The 25,327-nt window shown below is 37.8% G+C and overlaps 1 protein-coding gene across 1 annotated transcript in view; it reads left to right on the top strand.

Moving 5' to 3' along the window:
• The window catches only part of LOC104284239 (chromosome unknown open reading frame, human C20orf194), a 136,527-nt gene that overhangs the window by 101,295 nt on the left and 9,905 nt on the right, over window positions 1-25,327 (top strand). Inside the window, exons 19-29 of the mRNA XM_009882543.1 lie at window positions 174-224; window positions 1,057-1,144; window positions 4,798-4,901; window positions 8,315-8,461; window positions 12,255-12,343; window positions 12,578-12,676; window positions 12,938-13,055; window positions 15,280-15,368; window positions 16,680-16,838; window positions 21,563-21,688; window positions 23,711-23,748. Of these exons, the coding sequence (XP_009880845.1) occupies window positions 174-224; window positions 1,057-1,144; window positions 4,798-4,901; window positions 8,315-8,461; window positions 12,255-12,343; window positions 12,578-12,676; window positions 12,938-13,055; window positions 15,280-15,368; window positions 16,680-16,838; window positions 21,563-21,688; window positions 23,711-23,748 (1,108 nt within the window). The remainder of the gene's footprint in view (window positions 1-173; window positions 225-1,056; window positions 1,145-4,797; window positions 4,902-8,314; window positions 8,462-12,254; window positions 12,344-12,577; window positions 12,677-12,937; window positions 13,056-15,279; window positions 15,369-16,679; window positions 16,839-21,562; window positions 21,689-23,710; window positions 23,749-25,327) is intronic.

Genomic DNA, 25,327 nt, shown 5'->3' on the forward strand with positions numbered 1-25,327 from the left:
CTTTATCTGTAGTACCTAAGCTTTTTGTTTGCGAGGTACTCTGGTCTCAGGACTTTATCTATCTGTAGTACCTAAGCTTTTTGTTTGCCTGGAATCTTTTTCAGTGCTTTTTATTTAACGTTATACTTGTTTGATCTACTAACGATACAAATGGAAATTGTTTCTGGCTACAGGTTGAAGACAGTGATGTGAAACTGTCGGAAAAGGCACAGCATATATTAAAGGTAAAATTAAAGATTGTTGTTAAACTATAGAAATCACACTTTCAAGAACCAGTATTCAAAAAATCTTAGCTGGTAGCAAAACTGGGGTGTATTATGTTTGTTACTCCTCTTCTACGAAAGACTTGCCTGTTCTAGCCTGTCTCTTTCAAACTTTGACTTACAAAAAAAATATGTTGTGTGTAAAAGTTTGAGGTTTTCTTTATTTCAAAGAATGACAAACCCAAGAGCAGAAAGAGTTCTAATAAAGCTACGATTTCATGGAAGTCTCACTAAGTATTACCCACGGAGCTCATGTGTTTCCAAAAACCCCCAAAAATCTATGCCACTCTACATGCAACTCTCTTAACTTAATTAGTGTGCTAAATGTCTGAAAGAAAACACTTCAAGCACTATGAAAAAGACAAGAATTTGGGATCTGGGGACATCTTAAACCACATGAGTTTCGCATTTGTGGTTTAATTTGTGGTTACCAGAAATCTTCATTATAACTAGATTTATTTTCCTGCAATACACTTTTAGTTCAGTAGATTGACAATCTAAAAAACAAAAAGTTATGCCTTGTGGTGGTGACAATAACTTGTAACTTAATAGGTGCTGGCAAAACCAAAATGGGGGGGGAAGTGCTTTTAAAAATTACACTTTTAACATGCTTTCTTTCACTAGTTCTTCTGTATCAATGCAGTTTAAAACTCTAAAAAAAATTCTGACAGATGCTGTTTAAAAAAACCCACACCCTTTCACTTGAAGCAAAAGCATGAGAAAATATTCTTGCCTGGATTACAGTCCATGATCCAGTCTGTGATACTACTGTTTGTTTGGTTTTCGTGTTTAGGAAGACAAATCTTTTCTGGGCACTTTACTTACTGGAGGCGATGGAGCATATATTTATTCTAGCAATCCACAAGCCATGCCTGCAGAAGGTGAGATGTGTGGTGTTGGTGTTTTTTATTTTTAATTGCTTATAGAGCTGGTTCACTTTTTCTTGTGTGTGTGTTGTTTGTGGGTTGTGTTTTTTTTTTTTTCTTTTTAACCATAAAAATGATGCACGGTTTCCGGGATTCACACATCTGGTGAGCCTACCTATGCCATCATCTTAAGATTTCTTTCCATTTGCCTTGACAAGTCTCTCCTTAAACTCCATGTCTTATTTTTTGTCCCCAACCTCTGCTTGAAACTCCTAGTGACAAAAGAAGGATTCCTGTCAGAGCCATAGGGTTGCTTTTGAGGCACATGGGGCCCTTGTATGATTGACAGTGAGGCTTTGCAGACCTGGGAGATGGCTTTTTTCCATAGTTAACATTCGAAAGCATGCACAAACTGCTTGCTTCTGCCCTTAATAGATGATATGCCATATGTTCTCTGCCTTTTCTGTATGTATATGAACATTAGGTTGGAAGGATTGGGCATTACAGTAGTGACAGGATGCCATGGGCTCCCAGCTCAAGAAGTGAGGGCAAATATGTGCCTTTTGGGCAATGTGATATGCTGCCTGTGGAGCAGGAGGGGATTGGAATGCTTTTGCTTCTAAATTTATTTACAGCCTTGTGTTCTTTGTGCCTACCGAAGCCGCCTCCTGGAGCTGACATGCTGTTCCAGTTTTTTGCCATTGTCTTTTTCATTCAAGAACTTCAGTGCTTGTTAGCTCAGATGCTCACTGTATTACAGAAAGATGCTTGATCTCGGTCCTTTTCAGATTTGGTCAAGTTACTGCTTTCTGACACGAGATTACTAGCAACAGTCTTAGATCATTCCTCCTCTTTTGGTGCGTTTTCCTTCACGAATTTAAGTAATATTAATATCCCAGTAATACAACTAAAGACAATTTTGGAGAACTGTTGGGAGGGGTTGCCCTTACTCCGCAGCCTTGCGTTAATGTGCCTTGCTTTGCCTTGAACCAATAGATACTTCCTAAGACATAATATTTTTATATTCCATTGTACAGAGAAAGTACTGTTGTCACAGTACTGATGTACAACAGAAGATAACTAGTACCTGGCATCTAAGTGCTTAGTATTAGCTGCTGTTAGACGATCTTTAGAGGAAAAGCCTTAGCTTTATTGTTCGTTGTAGTTATGCAGTGTAGTGTTGAGGATAAATAATGATGTACAAGGCAGTTAAACAGCAGCCTTCAGATAGCAGAATTTGCTTTTGCTCTAATTGAACAGATTTTAAAGGAAGAAGGTTAATGCAGAGTAATATACTTAGCTATTTTGCAATACAGTGCTGTGAGTGCATGTTCACTCAGTAAATAACTAGAGAATGGCAAAATTTTTTTTGGCTATGTGATAACTGACTATGTGAGCCCCAGTGGAGCAATTTACTTTTTTCCTTTTTTGGGGAGATTTGTGAAGTTAAATGTTTTGATAACTCTTGGGATGGAGAGTTATAAGTAGGTGGTATAAGGACTATTATGTAACACTTCAACAAGCGAGATATTTTCTTAGGTGTCAAGTGAAAATGAACTTGATCTTGTTCCCTTTCACGTATGCTGCAAGGCAGTTTGCTGTGCTCTAATTTGGGCTCTACTGAAGTTGCAGCTATGTAGTCTGTTAAGATTAGATGCAAAAGGTGCTGTCAGACAGGCACTCATCTTCTCTCTCTGTCACTTGTGTCTTGCTGTAATAAGTTATGCATTCATGACTAAAATGTGTGAAAAAAGTACAGGCTGTTAAACCTTTTCCTTTGTATGTGGATACATCTGCTGTGTTACGGATTTTTGTAGGATGAACTTAACTGAGTCTGTCAATCTTGCCAATTAAACTCTCTTTTGTGCTTAATCACTTGTGGAAAATATTCAAGTAGCACATCAAGTTGTTCTTCATATAATTCACTGACTTCCATATTGAAGGAAGTTGTTTTAGTTTGGATTAATTAATAGTCTTTTTTGCTTGCTTTTCTGTTACAAAAGAATTAACATCTCTGATTTCCGTTCTTTCCCCGTTGACACGTTGCCTGTGAAAGTTGATATTCTGTGAGATTTGACGGAAATGTATTTCAAGTGTTTTGCTTTTTTTCTTCCTTTCACTCAATAGCAGGCACGTACCTGTGCTGTGGCTTGGGTTTTGTGAGCACTGGAAGTATCAGCAATGAACATATTGTATATGTAAACAGTTAAGCCTGCACATTTATGTAATTATGTATGGCTTTGTCTCCATTCTGCTTGATCTGAATTTGGACCTTGAATTTGTGGTTGTACTGTTGCCCAATGTAATAGTAGCTGTCTCTCCAGTGCTACTTTTATGTTAACTAGAAGCTTCAGTCTGAAACAGTTAGGTTCATAGTTAGCAGAGCCTATATATTTTTTTAGGTAATTGTTAAAATGGTGATTTGATTTCATATCAAGCTCTTTTGTATTAAAACAAAGCCTTAATACTGAACAACTTTAAAGATTTTATTCTGAGTTGCCATTTCAAAAGGAAGACATTTCTTTATTTTTTTTTGCCAATCATTGTTTGATTGAGCTAGATGTGCAGTCATTTTTAGCTGTGTGTTTTAGTTACTTTTGCTGCTTGGCTTTGGTTTTGTAGAATGTGACTCTGAGTAAGGCCATTTTTTCTTTGTCTTCCCCCCTCCCCCCTTTTAAAAGAAAATATTTAACCTTTCCCTTTTGCTGACTCACATGCTTCTCTGTATGGGATGTGATCCAGGTTTTAATGCATCGTCCAGCACTGGTAGCAGAGGTCCAGCTGGCAACCCTTGCTTAGCCATTTGTTCATGGCTTTCTTACGACCGTTGGAAATTAGCTTTTTGCTGATGTCAGTTTTTAGTGCTTTGGTGGAATTTTATTTTTATCCATTATAGCATCTAGCCTTGCTGTTTCTCATTTTCCAGCTGCTTTCCCTGGTCATGCAGGTTTGTTAAGAACCAAAGTGTATGTAAGTTGACAAGAAAAACGGAGACAGAATGCATGCCATGTCTCTCTTGATTGTCATTAGATTGTTAGTTTCCAGGGAAATTGCTAGTCCAGTAACAGTTGTGTCTATACTCAAAAGAAAATGCAAGTCTACAGGTAAAGGGCTTTTCTGTTTTAGACTTTGTCTTGGTCAGGAAGTGAAAGGAAAACTGTCATGTTTGGTTGTTGTTTGTTTGGTTGGGGATGTTTTTGCTGTCTGTGTGTGTTAGTATATTGTCATTTTGCTAAAAATCTGACCAACTTGTCACAATGTTTAAATTTTCAGTTGTTTTGTATGTAAGTTTTTCTGAAGTTCTTGTTTTGTCAGTTTTATATTTCTGGAAGTTTGCAATTCAACATAATGGAAATTTTTTCAGTTTAAAAAGAAGAAAAGCCACAGAATATTTACGATAAGTGGGCTCCAGGGGTTAACATTAAGTCAAATGCAATCATAGTCATGATTCCTGTCCTTGATAGTGAAATCAAGTAAAGATAGAATGGTTGTGTTCTAAATGCTGTCTAGGTACTATCCCGAAGTTTTACTCAAATGTACTGCATATTAAATATAATAAAATTCTGCAAGAACATAAATTTCTTCCTCAGAAAGCAGAGGTGTTCGTGACATGATGCTGAAACATTGATGTATACCTAATGCAATTTTTTTTTTCTTTTAAATTCTAGGCAAATTGTACTTCTTTTCAGATGGCATTCTCTTTTCTGATCCCCACCATGGCAGCATTTCCATTTCAAAGAACCATATGAGTTCCATTTCTCTCTATGATGGGGTGAGTATTAAGTTTGTTCCTACTGTCATAAACTTTTTATCAGTTTTTAATGATACTGCTGTAGGATTCTAGTACAAAGTTTCGATTTCAGTTGCAGTTTCACAAGTGTGTGTGTAAAGGTGTAATAACTGATGCAAATCTCTACACTTTTGCTGTCGGTTAACATAGCTAATCAGAAATTGGCTGAACTTTGAGGAGGAGAGAGTTTTGTATTAGACTGAGTTATCAATGTGGTCTTAATAGGGTGGAAAATTGCTTTTTATTAAAAGAAAAATTGCAGAGCATAGCATTCGTAGAACATCAAGCAGTCTTAAGTGATGGATAGAGAAAAGTTCAAGGCATTGTGAAGACATATGGTGTATTGGAGGGTGAAATGCTGGCTTCTATTCAAAATATATTTAACCTTCAGTCAAATGTTCATAGCAGAGTACTAGTTATCTCTGGAGAGGTCACGAGCAGTGTCTGTCTACTGTCATGGAGCATTGTATAACTGACAGGGTGAAGGGAATGACTGGTTCATGTTGCCCAAGCTGAGAAGTGAGAAGGAAAGGCATGTTGCGTGTAACTATACATATCCTGAGTAATTACAGTAAAAGACACAATGGTAGGTGTAGGCGTTTGCCATTCCTGTGATCAACTTCTATCACTTCGCTTGGCCAATTTGCCATGCTAATAGTTTGGTCTTCTGGCTGAGTGGGAATTGAGAGTTAGGTTAATGATGGCAACTCAGCTGTTTGGTTTTTGTTTTTTTTTTTTTCCTCTTCAAGGCAGATATGCTAGCTTAACTATCAATCTTTCAGAATGGAAAGGAGATTATTTTGGTTAGTTATTGTTTCCTAAGCACTGGGGGGAAAAAAAAAAATCTCCATTTCCTTTAGTTTCTATTTTCTTCAGGTACAGTATTACACATTTGTTTAGTGACCTCCAGAAAGCATTGTGTTGCTGTGATTTCATCATATAATGGAGGAAACCAGTAAAATACAATAAAAGTGTGTGATTCAATTGAGATAAAAACACAAGAGTGAAGAGAATCTTACCTTAGCTGCCTTTTCTTGTATATCATATTGATTGCCCCTTGGTAGTTTAAGAAGTTATTTTAACACTGACCTTCCTTCTATTGTTTGATTCAAGACACTCACTTTCATAAAACTAGCTATTTATGGGACCTGGCTATCATTCTTGAATTGATGCCAGATTTTTGTGTAAAGCAAAACCTTGACAAAGAGCATTTATTGTTCAACTGACTTGGCATAATACAAGGGTGGAGAGCTTAAAATGTTAAGAAGTGACAGGAGAAGAAGGATAATTGTTAGTATGCTTTTTCCAAAAGTTATTGCATCAACAATATTAATGGAAAAGAAAGGATAATTTGATGCTAGGATTTAAATAAAAGATATAAAGACTTTAAGTGATGCAAAGTACAGTTTCTTAGCAGCTCTATCGCCATACCCGCTAGATGCTTCTCTTTTTAACTTGAAAATGTCGGCATATCTGCCTCCAACACGCATTGCAGAATTCTCTATTCTGAGAAGTTGGGCACCTAGCTACCACCTAAGCTTCTGAAGTCCTTGAGGCTCATAGACATCAAGTGCAGGGAGGACAGGGTAAACTAGATTACTCACAAAACTGTACCGTGAAGGTCTAAAGCAGAAATCCTCCCAATCTTAGAGTCAAACATAAATCTCCCATCTGTATTCTAGCTTAGTACCAGCCATACTGGGAGTAAAAGAAAACCCAACAGGCTACAGTGCCACCCAGTGTAGCCTGTTTTCTTGTGTAGCTGTTCAGTGTCTCAGTAAACTGTATCAAGGCTTCCTTACTGTATAGAGCTTAAGATGCTATATGCTTGGTTTTAAGATCTTATTTAAGACCAAGTATTTCAGCTTGTAAGTACTGAACAATGAATGAATCCAGCATTCATTTTGGCCATTAATCAAGCGAACAAATACTAGTAAGTAATGCTTAGATTTCACAACAACATTAAGATCTTGTAAAACTTTTGAACTGGATTCTTTTAACCTAATGTCCATGGGGATTATTGCTGCTGCATTTCAGCCTTTTTCAGTCTGTGGAACCCTAAACTCTTTCCAGGAGGAGAAGCACGTTCTGTTGGACAATTCACATGCAGATTGCAGCATGTATGAGTTGACCTTTGAGTCACTTCTCATGAAATCTGTAAGCTGTCCTTTAGAATCCAGGATCTGTGGACCATATTCCAAAAGCCATTTTCTCTTAAGAGAAATTGCTCTGTCTTTGGAGAGCATTTTTGTATGTTCTTCAGTAACCTCAGTGACTTTGAGAGGATTGCTTTTATAATTAATCCCTCAGTCAGCAAAGAGTAGAGATTCTGTTTGCAAATGTCTCTGAATTGATAAGAGTTCCTGAACTTGAGTTTTTTCTTCCTGAAAATTATTAAGTAGAGTTCTTTGCCCGCTTCTCCTGTTGAAGGGGAGATGAATGCTACTCAATTTCTGATTTGATCTCAAAGTTATGGAATCCCTATTTTCCAGGGATGTTTCACGCTGCTGAATTGTACTGTTTTTCTAATATTGTGGTGTGAGGAGAGTTACAAGTTAAAGCTTGAGCATATAACACTTCAGCATCCTGCACAGTTGTACATAAATGCCTGTCTTGAAATCCATAAAACCAAGAGTCAGTGTTGTTTTATTAGAAGAAAAATTGGACAATCTAAGTTCAGTGCTTCTGAGGAAGACCAGCCTTGATGGCTTCGGCTTCCTATTGGTGAAGACATAATTAAGGTGAAGAAGCAAAAGATTTAGTAGAACTTGTGCTCATTAAAGAATCCAAGAGAAACAGGACACTTCCGACATGCAAGTGCCCTATGCTTTAAACCGCAGGCCTGATAGTTGTATCTCATTGCAGCGTGATTCCTTTCAGGTCAGAAATTCAAAAGCATGGTATAAAAACCAGTTTGCAATAGCACCATGCCATCCTTCTAATCTTTTTAGCTGATATTTAATTCATTCTTCCAGGGTATCTGTGTCAGGAGATAAGTGGGTATAGATGAAGGTGGCTTTGCTGTGAAGCATTAGCAGAGGAAAGGGCTAAAGGTCTAGTTTTTGGTGGAGGGAAAAGAGTAGATATTAAAATGCAAGCTTTTCTTTTCAAGACAAGGCAAAGCTTAGGTGCTTAGAACAGTCTGAGATGCTTTCTTTAAAGCTTATGATATCTCTAATAGCTGCAAAGTAGAAACTGAGGAGTACTGCAAGTGGTTTGAGTTGATTCTTCTGCTCCTTAGCTGGGCAGTGCAAGCTAATGAATGTTCAAATCTTTATGCGTGCCTAGCTCTGACTGTAGTAGTTCTTTTCTAATCTCTGCTATTTAGTGTAATAAGCCTTTTTTCACTTTCATTAACTGTTAATTTTAATTTGTCCTACTTCTTCCTTTTCTAGGATTCAACCAGTATTGTTGCTGCTCTCTTTATAGATGTCAAAGGTTCCTTGCTTGCTCATCTACCAATTGAATTCCATACCCAAGACAACTTTTTGATGATTGCACTTTTCCCCAAAACAAAGATATATAAAGCTTTTTATTCACAGGTAAAGTAAAGAAAGATTGGTTTGGTTGGGGGGGAACCACACAATTATTCTTTCTGTTTTAGATGAGAGATAAGGGTTAATTTGTTGTCCATCTTAACTGATCAAATTTGGAAAGAAAGGGTTTATTTCTCATGTTAGTTGAGCCACTAAAGCTTGTCACCTGACACAGGAAATGTTAAAGTTCAAGGTCTTTCTTGCATCACTCTTCACCAGTGAAACCTTTTGCGGTATCTCAGCGAACAAGTGCAGTTTAGAAAGAAGAAGGGGCGGCTAATACTGAGGGAGCATCAAGTTAGGACATAGATTGGAAACCTCTGTGAAGCTGGATGGTATTCACAGAGGATATTGAGAGAGATGGCTGATGTGATTTTGAGGCTGCTTATCTTTTATCTAAAATCAGGGTGTTGCAGTAGGAAGAACTGTTACAGATAACTTTTTCAGTAGTGGCAGATAACGTGGGGCAGTAACCATCGATTGCAGCTTTGAAGATTCAGACTGAATGTTAGCAGCAGGTTGGTGCAGTGACTGGAACAGGTCACCCACACAGTGAATCTCCACCTTTCGAGATTTTGAAAACTTGGCTGGACAAAGTCATGGCTGAGCTGATCTGTACTGCCAGCAATAGTCCTGTTTGGAGCAGGAGGTGGGTCTGGATACCTCCAGAGTCTCTCTTCCAACCAGGGACTCTGATTCTCGGTGTGACCTATGGCATCTGCCTTGCAGGCTTGAGATTGTCATGGAGTGGACTGCCCTGCCATGTAGACCTTCCCAGTCCTTCATAGGAGCATTATCACTCCTGGTCTTAGGAACGTGCATGTGTGAGAAACTTTAACTTAATGTCTGCATTTCTAGGGACTATGTTGCTTGTTAAGTTTAATGCTCACCATGTGCTTTCATTTTATCTTCTGAAGCCAGTGAGTGCTCTAAAAGCTTGTTTTCTAGTAGTTGCATTTTAAATGTAGTACTGGTGTATAATTGGCTACAGCAATTGTATGTAGTGGCAGAGGTTCTATTGTGTTTTTTTTGTGGTTAAACACATTTGGATCATGATCCTTAGGGAAGTTTTGTTAAAGTCTTTAAGTATCCCATATGGCATTGTATTATTCTTTAAGTAGATTGGCTTCATGCATTGTAATGCAGAGGCTTTTAATAAACAAAATTTTATAACAATGGCACTTTTGAGGAAATGAGCATGGAGATTTTTAGGACTTCACAAGGGTTTTAGTATGCGATCGTAACTGACTGGAAAAGACCACCTAGCTCAGTGAGTGCAGTCCCCACTGATAGTATTAATGTTACCATAAAACTTCTCCTTTTATCTCAAGTGTTTATATTCCTCCCGCTGTTCTACTATGTGAGTGACTGGGAATATTTTGTTTGGTTTTGAATTTTCAGCTTATTTTATTAGGTCTACTTTTACATCTTTTTTTTTTTTTTTCTTGCTCTACTATTTGACATTCTTGTGGTATTGAGAAATTTCAGACCTGTTCTTTCTGGCTTATTTGGCCTAGTAAAATAAAACCAGATTCATTTTAATCTATGCTTATAAAAGTTCTCTTTCCTTCTGACTGTTGTAATACTTTTCTTTTGATCTGTTTTTTGGCTGTAGATACCCAAACTGTGCATCGTGTATGAGATGAGGGTATTTGTTTCTTGTACAAAGGCAATAATAGGTACCCTTGGTTGGCCTTTGCTTTTCACTGCTGCCTTGAATTAATAGATTGTGCTCATTTTCTGAGAAACTCCTTCAGACCCTTTCTCTTTTGCTACCCACTGATACTCTAGCTGATTCAAGAAATGTTTGTGTGCTCGTTCTTGCTTTCATACTTACCTTCCTCCCAATTTTTCCTTGTTTCTTCCATTCTTAACATTTAGATCTACTTTTCTATGAAGCATCTCAATGCTGTGTAGACTGTCTCCCAACTTAGTTCCCCAAAATGCTGTCAATTCACTTCAGGCTATGCCAAATTGCATAGGGTATGATGGAGAATTCCCTAAGCAACTTTGTTGGTGAATGTCCCCAGCCTTCTGCTGCTTTTTTTTTTTTTTTTTCTGGTGCTATTTATTCCAGTTGTCCTTCGAGTTAGCTTTTTGCTGAACAGTTCTATACTGAGTTTCAATTTCTGCAGTTTAACAGTTTCTCATCTGGCACTATGCCAGTTGCTCTGCCTAAGTTAGCGTAGATGAAACGTGTCTCTTGCCTTGAAGATGTGATCTTATGAATAGTTTTCATTCATGAGATAAAGTGTACCTGATTGTGTAAGCCGTGGAAACATATTCTTGTGTTTTGTTAGTATTTACCTTCAGGTATTTATTGATTTCCTCTAAAATCTTTTATAAAAGTCATAAAGACATAGTAGTCATTCTACAGACCTGTAGTTACAAAAATTCACTAATATGCAGGTACTAGTTTTAGTCTTCTACTGTTATATGGCATGGTACCTCTCTTACTGGACCTATGGTATAATTATTCAAGCCTCCTTGAAATAGGGAATGGCAGTTACCCGTTCCTCGAGATCTGTGTGTATTAAATTCCTTGTAGATGAGATGGTTGCAAGATTTTGAGCACACAGAGCTGGAATCTGGTTTGCAGGTCCTGCGAAGACATGAGAGTACCTTTCACGTCCTCACTCGAATTGGTAGGGGTGGAAAATTTGCTTAGGCTTTAGGATGTATTGATTTCTCTGGTTTTCTTCACCTTCTCTAGTGCCATAGCAGCTCTTTTTAAAAATGTTTGTTAAGTTATACAAAAAGGACCACTTTATTTCCTTTGAGTGCTGTCTCAGTCTGACCTGTGTTTCCACTTTATCCCTAAGCCTTTGACTTCTAAAGAATACAATTTTCTGTTGACCAGTCCTTCTTTCCATCCCTTGTATAAGAGACTAAGGAAAATGACTACGTGTTTTGAAGTGGTTATTTGTTTGGTTGCATGGATCCTTCTACATAAGCAATAGTGTCTTTGTTAATATAAAAAGTTTATTTTATGTTGATGTTTTTTATCTCAGTACCCTTGTGTTTAGACTGCCGATATGTTCATGGAAAGCAGTCTTTCCCTCCTGAGTTGTTTTGTCTTGCAGCAAATTATTGTGAAAAATGACAATGGCTGTTGCCTTTACTTACTAAAAGAAGGGAAATACCGAACATTTAAATGACTGTGTGATTCATCTGAATCTGATTTCTAGGTTCAGACTGCCATTCATATTAATGTGACTTGGCTAGAGCATTAGGATCTAAGCCAAAACACTGTTCCCTAGAGAAACGAAGGGCTCCCTTTTCTTTTGCAAAAGAACAGTGTTTTCCTTAAATTTATAGAAATGATTGCTGCAATCTTACCTCATGAAAATTACAGTATGACTTGAAGGAGACATATTAATTCCGTTCCTGCTGTACAGCAATTGGACTCTAAATACCTAGCATTTCTATCAGTGAATCACGCTATGACTAAAAGATTCACGTGAATAGTGCTGTTGCTGTGTGGGTAAACCTTTTCCCTAGGATTTTTTCCTCAGCTATGAGGATGAGGGGGGAAACTAGACCCAGTTAAGTAAAGTTACTTCTTAAAGCATTTCCGGTCTAGCCAAAGAGGACCTTAGAAAACCTGATCTGTGGAGATTTCCTCAATATTTTGAATTCTTGCAGCAAAACCAGTACTCTGGAATATCTAATGACTAGTTAAAATGCACGGGTGTGTGGGTTATTTTTTTTTTTTTAGAGGAACAAAAACAATTCCTAAAAAAATCAAAACAAATTTTGCAAAGTAATGACACTTATGCATAGGTCTGGTTTGTTCCAGGTTTTCTCTTCATGGCAAAACCAGACAAACTCAGGCTTATCTTTAAGGGTTGTCCAGGAAGAATTCCTGTCTGTGGAACAAAAGAGACTGTAAGTTCATGCCGCTTACTCCAGTGCAATTATACGTTAACTGTATGCTACAATCAGAAAAGTGCTGTCACTCATTGAAGATTTTGATAATGATTCTAAAGGGAGTTCTTGCACTCTTAGTTTAACCCTCACTTTATTTTTTTTTATTAGTTAATATGTAGCCAACTGGTTTAAAGAAGGTACATGTCTAGGTTTCACCCTTAACTAACCAATTAATTAATTTGCTCTGTTTAGGCATTCCAGTGTTCAGAAGCTATTCAACGCCTTGTCTTTTCCTTCTGGGGAAAGATGCAGGGAGCTGAAAATATCTGCTGCCCTTCCAGAATTAGAGAGGTGAGAAATTATTTTTGTTTTCACGGGATCAGTATTGTCGGAAATAATACAAAAATATTTTACTATATGTAATACTTGTCTAAAAATTGATTATTTAATAATTCTGTCTTCACACTAGATATTTTATTCTGAGATGAATTATTTCCTCTGTAGGAAGCCTCTGTTTGACCTTTTAACAATCTTATTTAGTTATTTCCCAACTGTTTGTGAATGAAGTCATTTAGTCTTGATTGTAAGAAAATAAACTTTTATTTTTGAAAGGTTTGTGCAACATTTTACTGTCAGCAGCGTCAGTCATGAGCCAATAATGAGAGCACATCTTCCTATTTTATTGGAACAGTCAGAAATCATTCCTGATAGCAAAGCAGAAAGCGATAAGGTAAGGAAGCATCCCAACAATACTTCCTAACCCTAGTAGAGAGTATTTAGCTAATTAGTTCTGTTGCAGGCAACGCAGTAAAGTACTGATGTATGTTTAACCATGCTTTTTGCCACCTTCTCCAATACCACCAGTTCACACTGAACTTGCTTCAAGTCTGTTTCTTGGAATAAATTGCTCTGTCCTGTTTTCCTGATTGTATTACTTTTTTTTTTTTTTTTCCTCATTTAAACAATCTTTTGGAAGTGCTAATGGCTCTTCAGCCTGATAAAATAGACAGAAAATGAGGCGTTGATCTTCAAGTGAACACTTTTTTCTAATGTCCAGAGAGAGTAACCCCTAAAGCAGTAGCTTGTTTTTTATGAATTGCTGAATAATTTAACTGAATTGTTCTCTGGAACATAAAAGTCCTTTAAATAGCATAGAGGTAGCACATGATATTTAACATTTGCTGATATTATCTGTAGAACACTCAGTTCTCTATAGGGGCAATAACAATTGTCAAACTTGAGTGCTTTAAATAGCATTTTCAGAGAAAATATTTCCTTGTAACTTTCCAGCATTTGAAATCTGCTGTAAGCAAGAAAGTCAAAGAAGCAGGAATATAGTCCTTCTCTTTGAATATTGCAATATTCAGGCAGCCTGCTTTCCTGCAATCTAGTTTAGAGACCACACTGACACTTAAATTCACTATTAATTCATAAGCCTCTATTCATGTTTTAAAATCATCAGTTAGTTTAACTGTCTCCGTGTACATTAAAAAAAAAAAAGAAAGAAAAATCTATTCTATAGAAAATTCTATAAAACACACAAACTTAGTACTTGTGATTTTTCTGAGTTACTTCTCTATATCTATTATCATGAATACTTATTTTCTCTGAGCATCCGAAAATGATTTTGGCGATAGGATTCAAATAGTCTGCAGGCAGCTATCTTCAGATATCATGTAGAAGCAGGAAGAGGTAATTTTTCTGTTAGTAATAGGATGATACTCAGTGTGATGGCTGATTACCAGTGACATAATTTCTTAAGTTCAGTGCAGCACAGAGAGTTGTTGTTTTAGCTGTGTTCCCTCCAGAGCTCATTTGCTTGCTTCTGTAGCACACTGGAGTATGTAGGGTAGAACTATATAGATATACTTTGGAGATATTCTCTGACTTTACAAGTGTTTCTTTGCTATGATCCCTCTCTAAATACCCCAAGAAATACATATAATGGAAACAGAGGTGTTTTATGCAGAAAAGCTGTTGGTATGTTAGAGCTGTTACTGTGCAGCCTCTTACCAGTCCTACTTAAAATGCAGCTTTACTGGAATAAATTTTGTGTATAGCATGCTCGGTACTGTATAGGAAACCTAGAATTGCTCACTGTGTTTGAAAAGACTGTTTGACACACACCATCACTTTTTGAACCATTTTGTTCAAACTCTGTTCTGTGTAATTGAATGTAGCCTTTTCGTCATAGGAAACATAACCGATTTGATGTCTCTTGCAGTGTTTGGTCTGACATTTACATTAATACTTACACTGCAGAATAGATTTTAATGTAAAGATTTTGATAATCCTGTTTACTGTTGTTGTGGTTTAGGCCAAACCGGCCATCGGGCAAGTGACACAGATGCTCCCCGCTACCCCTCTTCAAAAAGAGAGGCAGAGGAGGGAAGAAGAGACTTAGAGTTTTGAAGGAACTAAACTACTTTAATGAAATATTAAAAATAAAATGAAAATAATGAAATATATACAAAACCGTATCAAGCTGCCAGGATGACAGTCACGTCACCGGCTGACACTGGGGCAGTCCCAGACTGGATGGGATTCCTTGGCATCAGCTATAGACATAGGTCTTATCACTCTGAGCATGAACAGTGTCTGCAAAATATGCTGTTAATTTTAGTAGTTAGAAGAGGCCTAGCTAAGAAGTAAAGTTACTGAACAAAATTGATCCTAGTTTACCTCAAACCAGGACAGTTGTATTTGTTAATTGTCCTTTAACTATATTTAAGGTATGAAAACCAAGAGAAAATGCGTCTTTTTAAAATGATGCATATCTGAGTAATTGCATAAACACAGTTACAGTTCTCTGTTATCTTGCTGCTTCTGTGGTTAGTGTCATTTAATTTTGTTTAGACTTAAGATTTTATCGAGATAGAAGCCTTAAGTGTGTGCAGTTGTAGCTCATTTCATCTTCAAGTTGCCCCCCTTCTTACCTGTTCCCTGTTTTTTAGGTGGTTATCACCATTATAACTGGTCTTCCAGGATGTCATTGCAGCGATCTGTGCGCCTTTCTTGTAACTTTTAACAAGGAGCATGGAAGGTTCGTACAGTTTTGATTTTACAGTGCAAAGCAGTGGTCATACGAATCACCAAAGAACTACTCAGTGTGAAGGAAATGAAACTATCATTGTTTCACTTAAATTTTTTTTTTTTATATCCCAGTTTCTAATTTGTAAACAGATCTGTTAACCAGAATAAATGCAGTACATGTTATCAGACACCTTAACTAGTTCTACATAGCATGCTATATGGTAGGGTATATTAATAAAGTTCTGTTATTTCAGGTATCTCATTTAACTGTGTTATGCCTGGTAGATTTGTGCTTGGATTTTAGACATTTGGACGAGAAAAATAGCACAGGAGGTGCTTTGTTGATATTCCATATTAAGAATACCACAGTTATCACTAGATCTATGACATGTGTCTGGAACTATCACTGGTGGTACAAACAGTTGAGAATAATCTTAGAAGGGCCAAGTGAATCCTGCTTTAAGCAAGTAGGGAAGTTGTCACAACTTGAAGGAAATGGGTGAGGAGCTTCCATTTATTGACTTGTGTAGTGAGTCTAAAATGCACTCTTCTTGGAGAAAAGACTATGCTAACAGCCCTTGCTACAGCATTGTTTTTAATCTGACCTGGTTTCTATTCTGCAATAGCAAGAGATATGTTCAGGACATCTATTGTGTGGCAATAAGATAAATCTACTGCAGGAATTAACCATTCTGTGTGTTGATATAGCTTCAAGAAAATAAAAAAAAGGGAATTGTTATCCTTTTAAGTCTTACGGCCAGACACCTTAGCATTTAGTTTAGTAATGTTCTGGACTATTTCTTTGTATTAGTTTTAACTCAGTGTCTTTATGTTAGCAAGTTGATTTAGAACAGTTTCGTGGTTCTGTTTTTAGAACAAATATTTAAGGTGATGTTTGAATGTTCTGTAATCACCTTACATTTCATCATGTTTTCCTGCAAGTGTCATTGTTACTTTTCATTTTTGCAGTGAAATATTTCGTGCCCTGAGTCTTTTGAATTGGATTCATATAATTTTTGTTTACTTCATCACTAACAAAGATCAGAATTACTCATATGATGTGCTGCTTTGAAGAAGCTGTTGAACATTTTTTTATTAAAAAACAACAAAAACCACAAAACCTTTTGGCAATAATATAAAGAATGTGCTTGTGCTGGAAATGATAGAAAGCCAAGTAAATTCCTCTTTCCCATGTGGTATGAGAGATGTGGAATCTTCGGGCTTGTCAAATTCTTTTTTGGTCTGTTGTTTCAATGTAAAGAGAAAACAGACATATTATGTCATAAAACATTAACTTCTTTCCTTGTTCTCTGTTGTTTAGGTGGATAGTTTATCGGCAAACTATGGATAGTCCTGAATGTTTCAGTGCAACCCACTTCCAGCGTTACCTCTCCAGTGTCCTGGAGGCTCAGCAAAACCACAGCATCCATCAGTCTGCTTATGCTAGAAGGAATAAGCGTCTCTTAGTGGTCTTGCAAGGGTAAATGTTTGAATATGAACTTTTGCATAGAAGAAGGGATTTTCTGTTCCCTTCCTATTTCCAAGGCGTTTTTAAACTTTCACGTTATGCTGAAGCAGTCAGATTTCTGGGCTAGTGTCGCACTCTGTGACCTCTGTTTTATGTATGTACTAGGCTCAGATTTTCTGTAACCTGTTAATTTTATTGCTTGTTACTCCTTTGGAAAAAAAGTGTCCGTAATCTTCCTTCAGTCATATGGAAGGAAGGACTGCATGTGATTCTTCTTCTGTACTTAGGAGATGGACTGTGATTTTTGGCTTCCCAAAAGAACTTTTCTTGCCCTTTGCAGCTGCATCTGACTGTTGTTAAATGTCACTTTATTGGTGCAGCTGTGGGTGGTTTGGTTTTGTTTGTGTGTTGTTTTTTTTCCCCCCCGGAGGTCCTAGATAGAGAGGTATTTGCCTTTCAAATGCTGGTGAGACTTCTTCATGATGGTTATCTGTCCTTAAAGACTGCTAGAGTACTGGTTGTCCGTCTTTAAAGTCATGCACTTAGGTGACAGCAATAGAGATGGTGTTGCAAATGGCACTCCAGAGGTGCAGGTGAATATTAGTGAATATTATCTGCTAAAGTGTTATGTTAATATTTAGAGTGAGTGTTGTGTGTTCTAGTCCCTGTTAGTACACAAGTGAATAATTGCTACTTTTTCCCAATAGACCTGTATTTTGCTGATAACAAAACAAAATGGAATAAATGCACAACTTGTTACAGAATGCAGAAGCATGTTAGCTGAGTTCTCGCCCTACCTTTCATGTATAATTTTCTTTGAAAGTTTGCTAAAAGGTTGAAATTGTTTTGATGAAAAATGGGGGTGGAGCACCTCCCTGTTTCTTTCAGAGGAATATCTGTTGTCTTTAAGGCATTAGATTACTGAATGCATTTTGGTAAATTTTAATTTGAGTTGCTTCAGAATAGAAATTAATTTTTGGAAGTGTGATATGGTGGGACATAAAGACTATAATTATATCTCTCAAGAGCTTAAGGTACCTTGAACTTTTGAAAGATCAGTGAGTGCTAGAGAATCTTTAATAATACATTAATAGTTTCCAGAATTGAATGGTCCATTCAATTTGCAATATTTTTTCCTCCAAATTGAAACTTAAAAGCCTAAGCTACTGTGAAATCCTACTGATTTTTTTTTTTTTAAACAGGGAATGAGTGTGCTGCAGTAAGCATAAGAACCAATCTTTGCTTTTTTTGCAAGTATTTAGCATCTTTGTGTGCATAGGTGCTTCTTTTTCTTTGCATTTCTGCTAATCCTTGCTTTGATTCTTCGGCAGTATAAGCTACAAAAAATGTGACACAAACTTTCAAAGTTCCAGTTGATAAAAGACAGAAGAAAGGGAGGCATTATTGTAGGCGTATCAGTTGTTACCCAAATAAATATTGGTGCAATTTTTGCGCATCCCTTAGAGTATGTTCTGAGTCTCTGTACTTCAGAAGGAACAGATCCATTAAGAGCTTGCAGGCTCTCATCCTGCTGGGGGGCTTCAACCACCCTGACATCTCCTGGAAATGATGCTTACAGTGAGCTGTAAGCAATCTAGGAGACTACTGGAATGCATCGAGGATAACTTCTTAAGCCAGGTAATAGACAGTCCTACCAGAGGGAATGTGATACTGGACCTGATGGTCACCAACGCAAGTGAGCTAATCTGTGATGTCAAGATTGAAGGCAGCCTGCCTGGTTTTGTAGGGATGGGGTCAGGAATAGCTGGAGCTGACCTTGGCAAGGGATGCTAAGAATAATAAGAAGCGCTCCTACAGGTATGTCAGCTAGAAAAGGAAGGTCAAAGAAAGTATACCTCCCCACACTTGATGAGCAAAGCCAGCGAAGTGGTAACAACAGACAAGGAGAAGGCTGAGGTACTCAACATTTTTTTTTGGTCTCGGTCATCACTGGCAACCTCTCTCCCCACAGCTCTCAAGTGCATGGACTGCAAGGCAGGGACTGGGGGAGCAAAGTCCTTCCCACTGTAAGAGAAGATCAGATTTGTGACCACTTGGGGAACCTGAACATACAGAAGTCTGTGGGACTTGACGCGATGCATCCCAGAGTCCTGAGAGGATTGGCTGATGTAGTTGCCAAATCACTCTCCATGGTATTTGAAAAGTCATGGCAGTCTGAAGTTCCTGGTGACTGGAAAAAGGGAAACATTGCACCCATTTTTAAAAAGGGTAGAAAGGAGGACCCTGGGAACTACCGACCTGTCAGCCTCACCTCTGTGCCTAAGAAGATGATGGAATATATTCTCCTAGAAACTATGCTCAGGGACAGGGAGGTGATTTGAGACAGCCAGCATGGCTTCACCAAGGGCAAGTCCTGCCTGACCAACCTAGTGGTCTTCTGTAATGGAGCGACTACGTCAGTGGACAATGGAAGACCAATGGATCTTGTGTATCTGGACTTCTGCAATGCCTTTGACACGGTCCCCCACAGCATCCTTCTCTCTAAATTGGAGAGCTGTGGATTTGATGGGTGGACTGTTCAGTGGATGAGGAATTGGTTGGATGGTCGCATACAGAGGTCAATGGCTCAATGTCCAGATGGAGATCAGTGACAAGAGGTGTCCCTCAGGGCTCTGTGCTGGGACCAGTACTGTTCAATATCTTCATCAATGACACAGACAGTGGGATCGAACGCACGCTCAACAAGTTTGCAGACAACACTAAGCTGAGTGGTGGTGTTGACAGGCCTGAGGGATGGGATGCCATCCAGGGGGACCTGGACAAGCTTGAGAAGTGGGCCTGTGTGAACCTCATGAGGTTCAACAAGGTCAAGTGCAACGTCCTGCACCTGGGTCAGGGCAACCCCTGGTATCAATACAGGCTGGGGGATGAAGGGATTGAGAGCAGCCCTGCCGAAAATTACTTGGGAGGGTACTGGTGGATGAAAAGCTGGACACAAGTTGATAATGCAACTTATAGCCCAGAAGGCCAACCGTATCCTGGGCTACATCAGAGGAAGTGTGGCCAGAAGGTCAAGGGAGGTGATTATACCCCTCTTCTCCATTCTACTGAGACCCCACCTGCAGTACTGCATCTAGCTCTGGAGCCCTCAGCATAGGAAAGATGTGGACCCGTTGGAGCAAGTCCAGAGGAGGGCTACAAAAATGAACAGAGGGCTGGAGCACCTCTCGTATGAGGAAAGGTTGAGAGAGTTGGGGTTGTTCAGCCTGGAGAAGAGAAGGCTCTGGGGAGGCCTGATTGTGGCCTTTCAATATTTAAAGGGGGCTTATAAGAAAGATAGGGACAAACATTTTAGCAGGGGCTGGTGTGATAGAACAAAGAGTAATGGTTTTAAACTAAAAGAGGATAGATTTAGACTAGATATAAGGAAGAAATTTTTTACAATGAGGGTGGTGAGACAATGGAACAGGTTGCCCAGAGAGGTGGTAGATGTCCCATCCCTGGAAACGTTCAAGGTCAGGTTGGATGGGGCTCTGAGCAACCTGATCTAGTTGAAGGTGTCCCTGCTTATGGCAGGGAGGTTGGACTAGATGACCTTTAAAGGTCCCTTCCAACACAAACTATTCTGTGATTATGACCTCTAAAACTACTAGCAGAAAGCAGTCTGTCAAAAATATGATATTCACTTAATACAGCAGGCAATACTGAAGTAAGACGGATCAACGTTTCAGATAAAGACCAGTTTTCTTGTGGAATAAAGGTGAAGATTCTGAGCCATCTCTATTTGACATTTGCATCTCCAGAGTAGCATTTGAGAACTAGTGTTGTCTGCAGTATGTTTGCCCACTCTGTTTCTGAGTCATTAGTAGGTAACATAAACTAGCTCGAGGGAAGTGCTACCCTAATCTGGCTGTAATGTTTTTGGTTCCCAGGCTACCGAATGCTTATCTTTTTCACTAAAGGCATATGTATGGAGCTTAGCATTTTCTTTGTTATGGTCCATTCTGATAGTGCTAAAAAGCATATTTTTTTTACATATTAGAGTCAGATTTTTTTTTTCTTAAAATTAGTAGAAGTGGTATAAAGTCCAGTGATGTGCAAAATAAGTGATATTCTGGTAGCAAAAAAAGGAATGCCTAATTATAGGTTTTCTGTGATTTCCGAATAGTTGAGTGTTTGTGTAGACAGCTTTAAAGTAGCTGGAGTTCTCTAAATAATCCATTAACTTGATAACTGGCAGTATGGTTTTGAGAGAAGGTTGTAACTGGCTGAGAAATAAACACCTGGAATAAAAACTCAGGTTCACCTAAGCTTTGCTATCATACAGAAGTATAATACAGTAGTGGCTGAAGTACTTATAGAAAATGGACGCGTTAATTATAGAAGCATGCTTAAATTGGAATGCTGATAAGTGAGAGGTGTTGCTTTTTAATTTCTTTTTTTTACTTGAATCGTACTTAGCACTTAAGATGCTTGGCAGTAGGCATAGTATGCTTGTATTACATTATGCTTTTTGTGCTTCCTGAAATCTAGGCTTTTCAGTTGTTCAGTGCAAAGGTTATACTGCTTTTCTCTGTAGTTATCAATAATTTATTTCTAATGTTACTTGCAGTCAGCTTAATTTGTGTGGATTTGCCAACTTTTGAACTGTGACATAACTATATTGGTAGGCTTTTTTAGAAATATAACCTTCTTGCAAGCCATTGATTTCTTATTGGATGTTAAAATGTGTCATTTTGTTTCTCTGAAACCATATTTCATTTTGTTTCTTTCAGATATACTGATGTTATTGATGTTGTACAGGCTCTGCAAACTCATCCTGACCCTGATGTGAAGTCTTCCTTCATCATTGGAGCAGTTAATACTTGTGTAGAGCCACTGAGTTGCTATATGGAACACAGGTATACTTTAAAATATTTTTACTAGTTTGAAAATAGATATGTAAGTTTAAGAGATCACTTTAGTAATAATTAGAGGTATATGATGGTTAAGTGCCATTGAACTGTCTTAAATCTCATAAAACTGCTAGGTAATCAGTCTTGGATGAACTTTGAAGTGCTGCTTAGTTTATAAGGATGACACTCGGTTTCCACTAGGGATATGATTATATATAATATTAATAAAAGTTTAGCTTGTGGAAGAATAAACAAAGATTGTCATTAGCGTCCTGCTTAAATGTGTATACTCTGGCTAAGGACTTTGTAAAATCTGAGCAGTCAACTGTCCTCTTGTGTGCTTTTTAAATCATTTTTTTTATGATCTTTTTGTGAGTTTGCCTAAAAATTGAGACATGCATCTCAGTTTGGGTTATTGGTTATGTCACTGCTTTTGGATATTAAATGAAGACTTTACAGATTTAAAATATGGAACTTACGGGAAGCGGTCTGAAATTTAGTGGAAGAGAATGACAAAGCACGGAAACAAAAGCATTACAAGTATTAAAATCTGATATCCTGGGTTACTGCAGAGGCAGGGTGGGGAGGAAACTGTAGCAAAGCCAAGTCGCTGACATTTTAAAAAAGTGTGGTTTGATTGCTGTTTCATAGTGTATGTGTGTGCTCCACACTTCAGCAAGCACGGAACTAATTTCATAGAGCTATCAGTAAAATTGTAATGCTTAAATTTTGCAATTATGCCTTGCAGCTGATTTGATAAATGTAAGTTAAAGCAGTTACAATTTTTAGTTCTTAGCATTGCTTCTATTTGTGATAAAACTCTGCGCATCGCAGCTTTGAGGTGAACCGCCCAATCATTTTGTAAAAGAGCATTCTTTAAACTATCTAGCTGTTTTTAAAACACTAACCCATCCACTTCTTGTGCTTTGCCCTAGTCAATAAATAGATGTTATCTAATAGATGCTTCTTTTTGTCTTTGTGACAAAGACTGTAAATAAATAATAAAGACTACGTAAAATATTGGTGAATTGGTGCTGGAGTGCTGTTGAAACTTGTTCTTTCCATAATTATAGGAAAGACAAATTCCATTTCTAAGTTTCTTTTAAACTTACTAACGTGTTACTGGTCATAGTACTGTGTAGTATTTATAGCAGCGGTAGCCTGCAATCCTTTGACATTGTTTGTCTCTTGAAATGCAGTAGCAATTGAAGGAAGAGGCTTAGCCTATGCTGTAGACTGTGTCCCGCTTTGAAGTTTCTCTGATAAGAACGTACTGAATAGCCACGTACTGCCAATGACAAATCTGTCAGTTGGGAAGCCTTGGCAATTTCACTGAGAATCGAGAAGAGTGATTTTTTTTTTTTTTTAATGTCTGACTTGAAACTTTTGCAGTCAAGAAAATCAAAACACTTTGCTGTTTCGAAGTTAATTACTGTAGAGGTCTACCTCATAAGGAGCCTAGGATGAAGCTCTTGCCTGTGTTGAACAGCAAGCCAGGACAGGGGGGAGGTAGTTGAAGGGCGACAGATAAAGTACTCTCTCTGGAGCTTTTGTGTGCATGCTGGAGCTCATTAAAATAATTATCGCTTGTCTGACGGAGTACCAGAAATTAGTACGATATGTACAGAAAGCATTATGTTCATACAGTCTTTCCATGAAGAGTGCCCACCATGTTTGGAAGGCACAATTCTTTAGGGCAAGCTTAAAATTCCTATTGTTTAAATAGGAATTAAAGTAGTGTTGAAGGCTTTCTGACTTCCTAGAACAGAGAATAGATTGTGTGGTGGGAATTAGCTCTTAAATCCATTAAAGAATTAAAACTATCTACAAAACTAATTTTTGGGAAAGAATTCCTGAAAGACATAATCTGTGGGGATGTTCCAGTTATATGGATTGAGGGAAGGAAACGTGAAAGTGGTTTGGATAGTAAGACTCTAGCTGTCAGTGTCCAGATAAATGTAAATGCTTTACTTAAATAGTAATATCCATTCTTGATATACAAACTTCTAATGTGGTTTTTTTTTTTAGACTTCTTTTTCCCAAGTTTTTGGACCAGTGTTCACAAGGTATGTCTCACTTTTCTTGACTTTGAACTGTACAGAACAAGTAGCTGAGCCATAATGCCAAATAAATACACTGTAAATGCATGTAGTCAAAGGATCATGAGAAACTCTTGGAGGTAAGACCCATCTGTGCAGAACAATCTCTGCCTATGCTATTAAACATCATCTGGAGAAGATGTAAGAAGCTGTAGCACAATGCATTTTGGTTGTCCTCATGTGGAGGATGGGTTTCTTAAGACAGTGAGTTAAACTGCTTATCTTGAACTGCTGTAACTCATGCCTCGTTGTTAATTTAGGAGAAAAATGGATTGGATTTGAATTCCATTCTCTTTTGTTGGGGCGTGAGGAAACAGAGCTCTCCTTCAATATCTACTATTTTAGAAAGGGAAAAATGAGCTGGTTGCCTTGTTTCCCATATTCTCTTCTTAATGCAGCGTGGAGGATCCTTGCAGGGTTCATTGGACATTGCAGCCAATGAAAAAGCTTACTTGCAGAAGAACTGTTTCTTACATGTATATTTAATTTTATATCCTGACCCTGAAATAAATCATTGACTGCATCATCCTCCTTGTCGGGCTTGGAACTTAGAGCAGGGGTTGGTATAAGTGGGATATTGTTGTTCCTGACCTAACATCAAATAGGTTCTTCGAGTTTCAAGAGCAGAAGTAAAACTGATTATAGCACCTTTACAGTTGTATAGCTGATTCACAACATTAAGACCAGTATGTAGCATCAGTGGGCCAACACAGTGTCGTACACGTCATACAAACCTGAAAACAGACACTTGCAATGCAAGTATAAGACAAGTATGGGTATAGGCAAGTAGGAATTAACAAGACTTTTGGGTGGTTACCTTGTCCACATAACTTGCAAATTTTGGGAGTGAGTAGGATTAACCTTTTGCTGCTGCTTTCTAGGTGCCTCCTATTGTGTAGCTTTCCGAAAGGGTACCGATGCATATTATCAACATGACATCATTTAACACTGTGACATGACACTTTCTGATTAGAAAGCCGTAAGACTAACAGAAACAGATGAAGGTCAGGGAGAACTGATAAAGCCTTGAGCACAGCGATCAACATTAGCAGTTTTGTTTTGTCTCTCCCTTGCATGCTATTTGAACTTTAAAAAAAAAATAATAATCTTGCCACCATCTGTGTGCTGCAATTTCTTTTTTTCTCACTCCTTTCAAATACGCCTCTCTTTATTTCTTGCACAGAAGCTGTAAGATGACACCTTACTATTCTAAGGGCACATTGGCATCTCTTGTGTTGTATATGAAGTTGTTTTAATGATGAAGACATCACCATTGTTAAATATGCCCATTGTACATTTGGGAGCAAAAAGGATCCATTATTTTAGGAAGGCATACGTATTTTTAATCTATCCCTCCTGTTTCTTTACTGCTTCTATTGAACATGCTATTCCCCAGGCTGCAAAGATATTTTTTTTTTTCCTTTAGATGAGTGTATAAATAGGGAATTAAGCAAAGCTGGGTGGTCTTCAAAATGCAGTAGAAGCAGAGATGGCAGTGACAATTTAAATAGAAAAGGTCGAAATTACTTGTTACTAAAGCTATGTA

Source organism: Charadrius vociferus, unplaced genomic scaffold, assembly GCF_000708025.1.
Source record: "Charadrius vociferus isolate BGI_N301 unplaced genomic scaffold, ASM70802v2 scaffold213, whole genome shotgun sequence".
Classification (NCBI taxonomy): Eukaryota; Metazoa; Chordata; class Aves; order Charadriiformes; family Charadriidae; genus Charadrius; species Charadrius vociferus.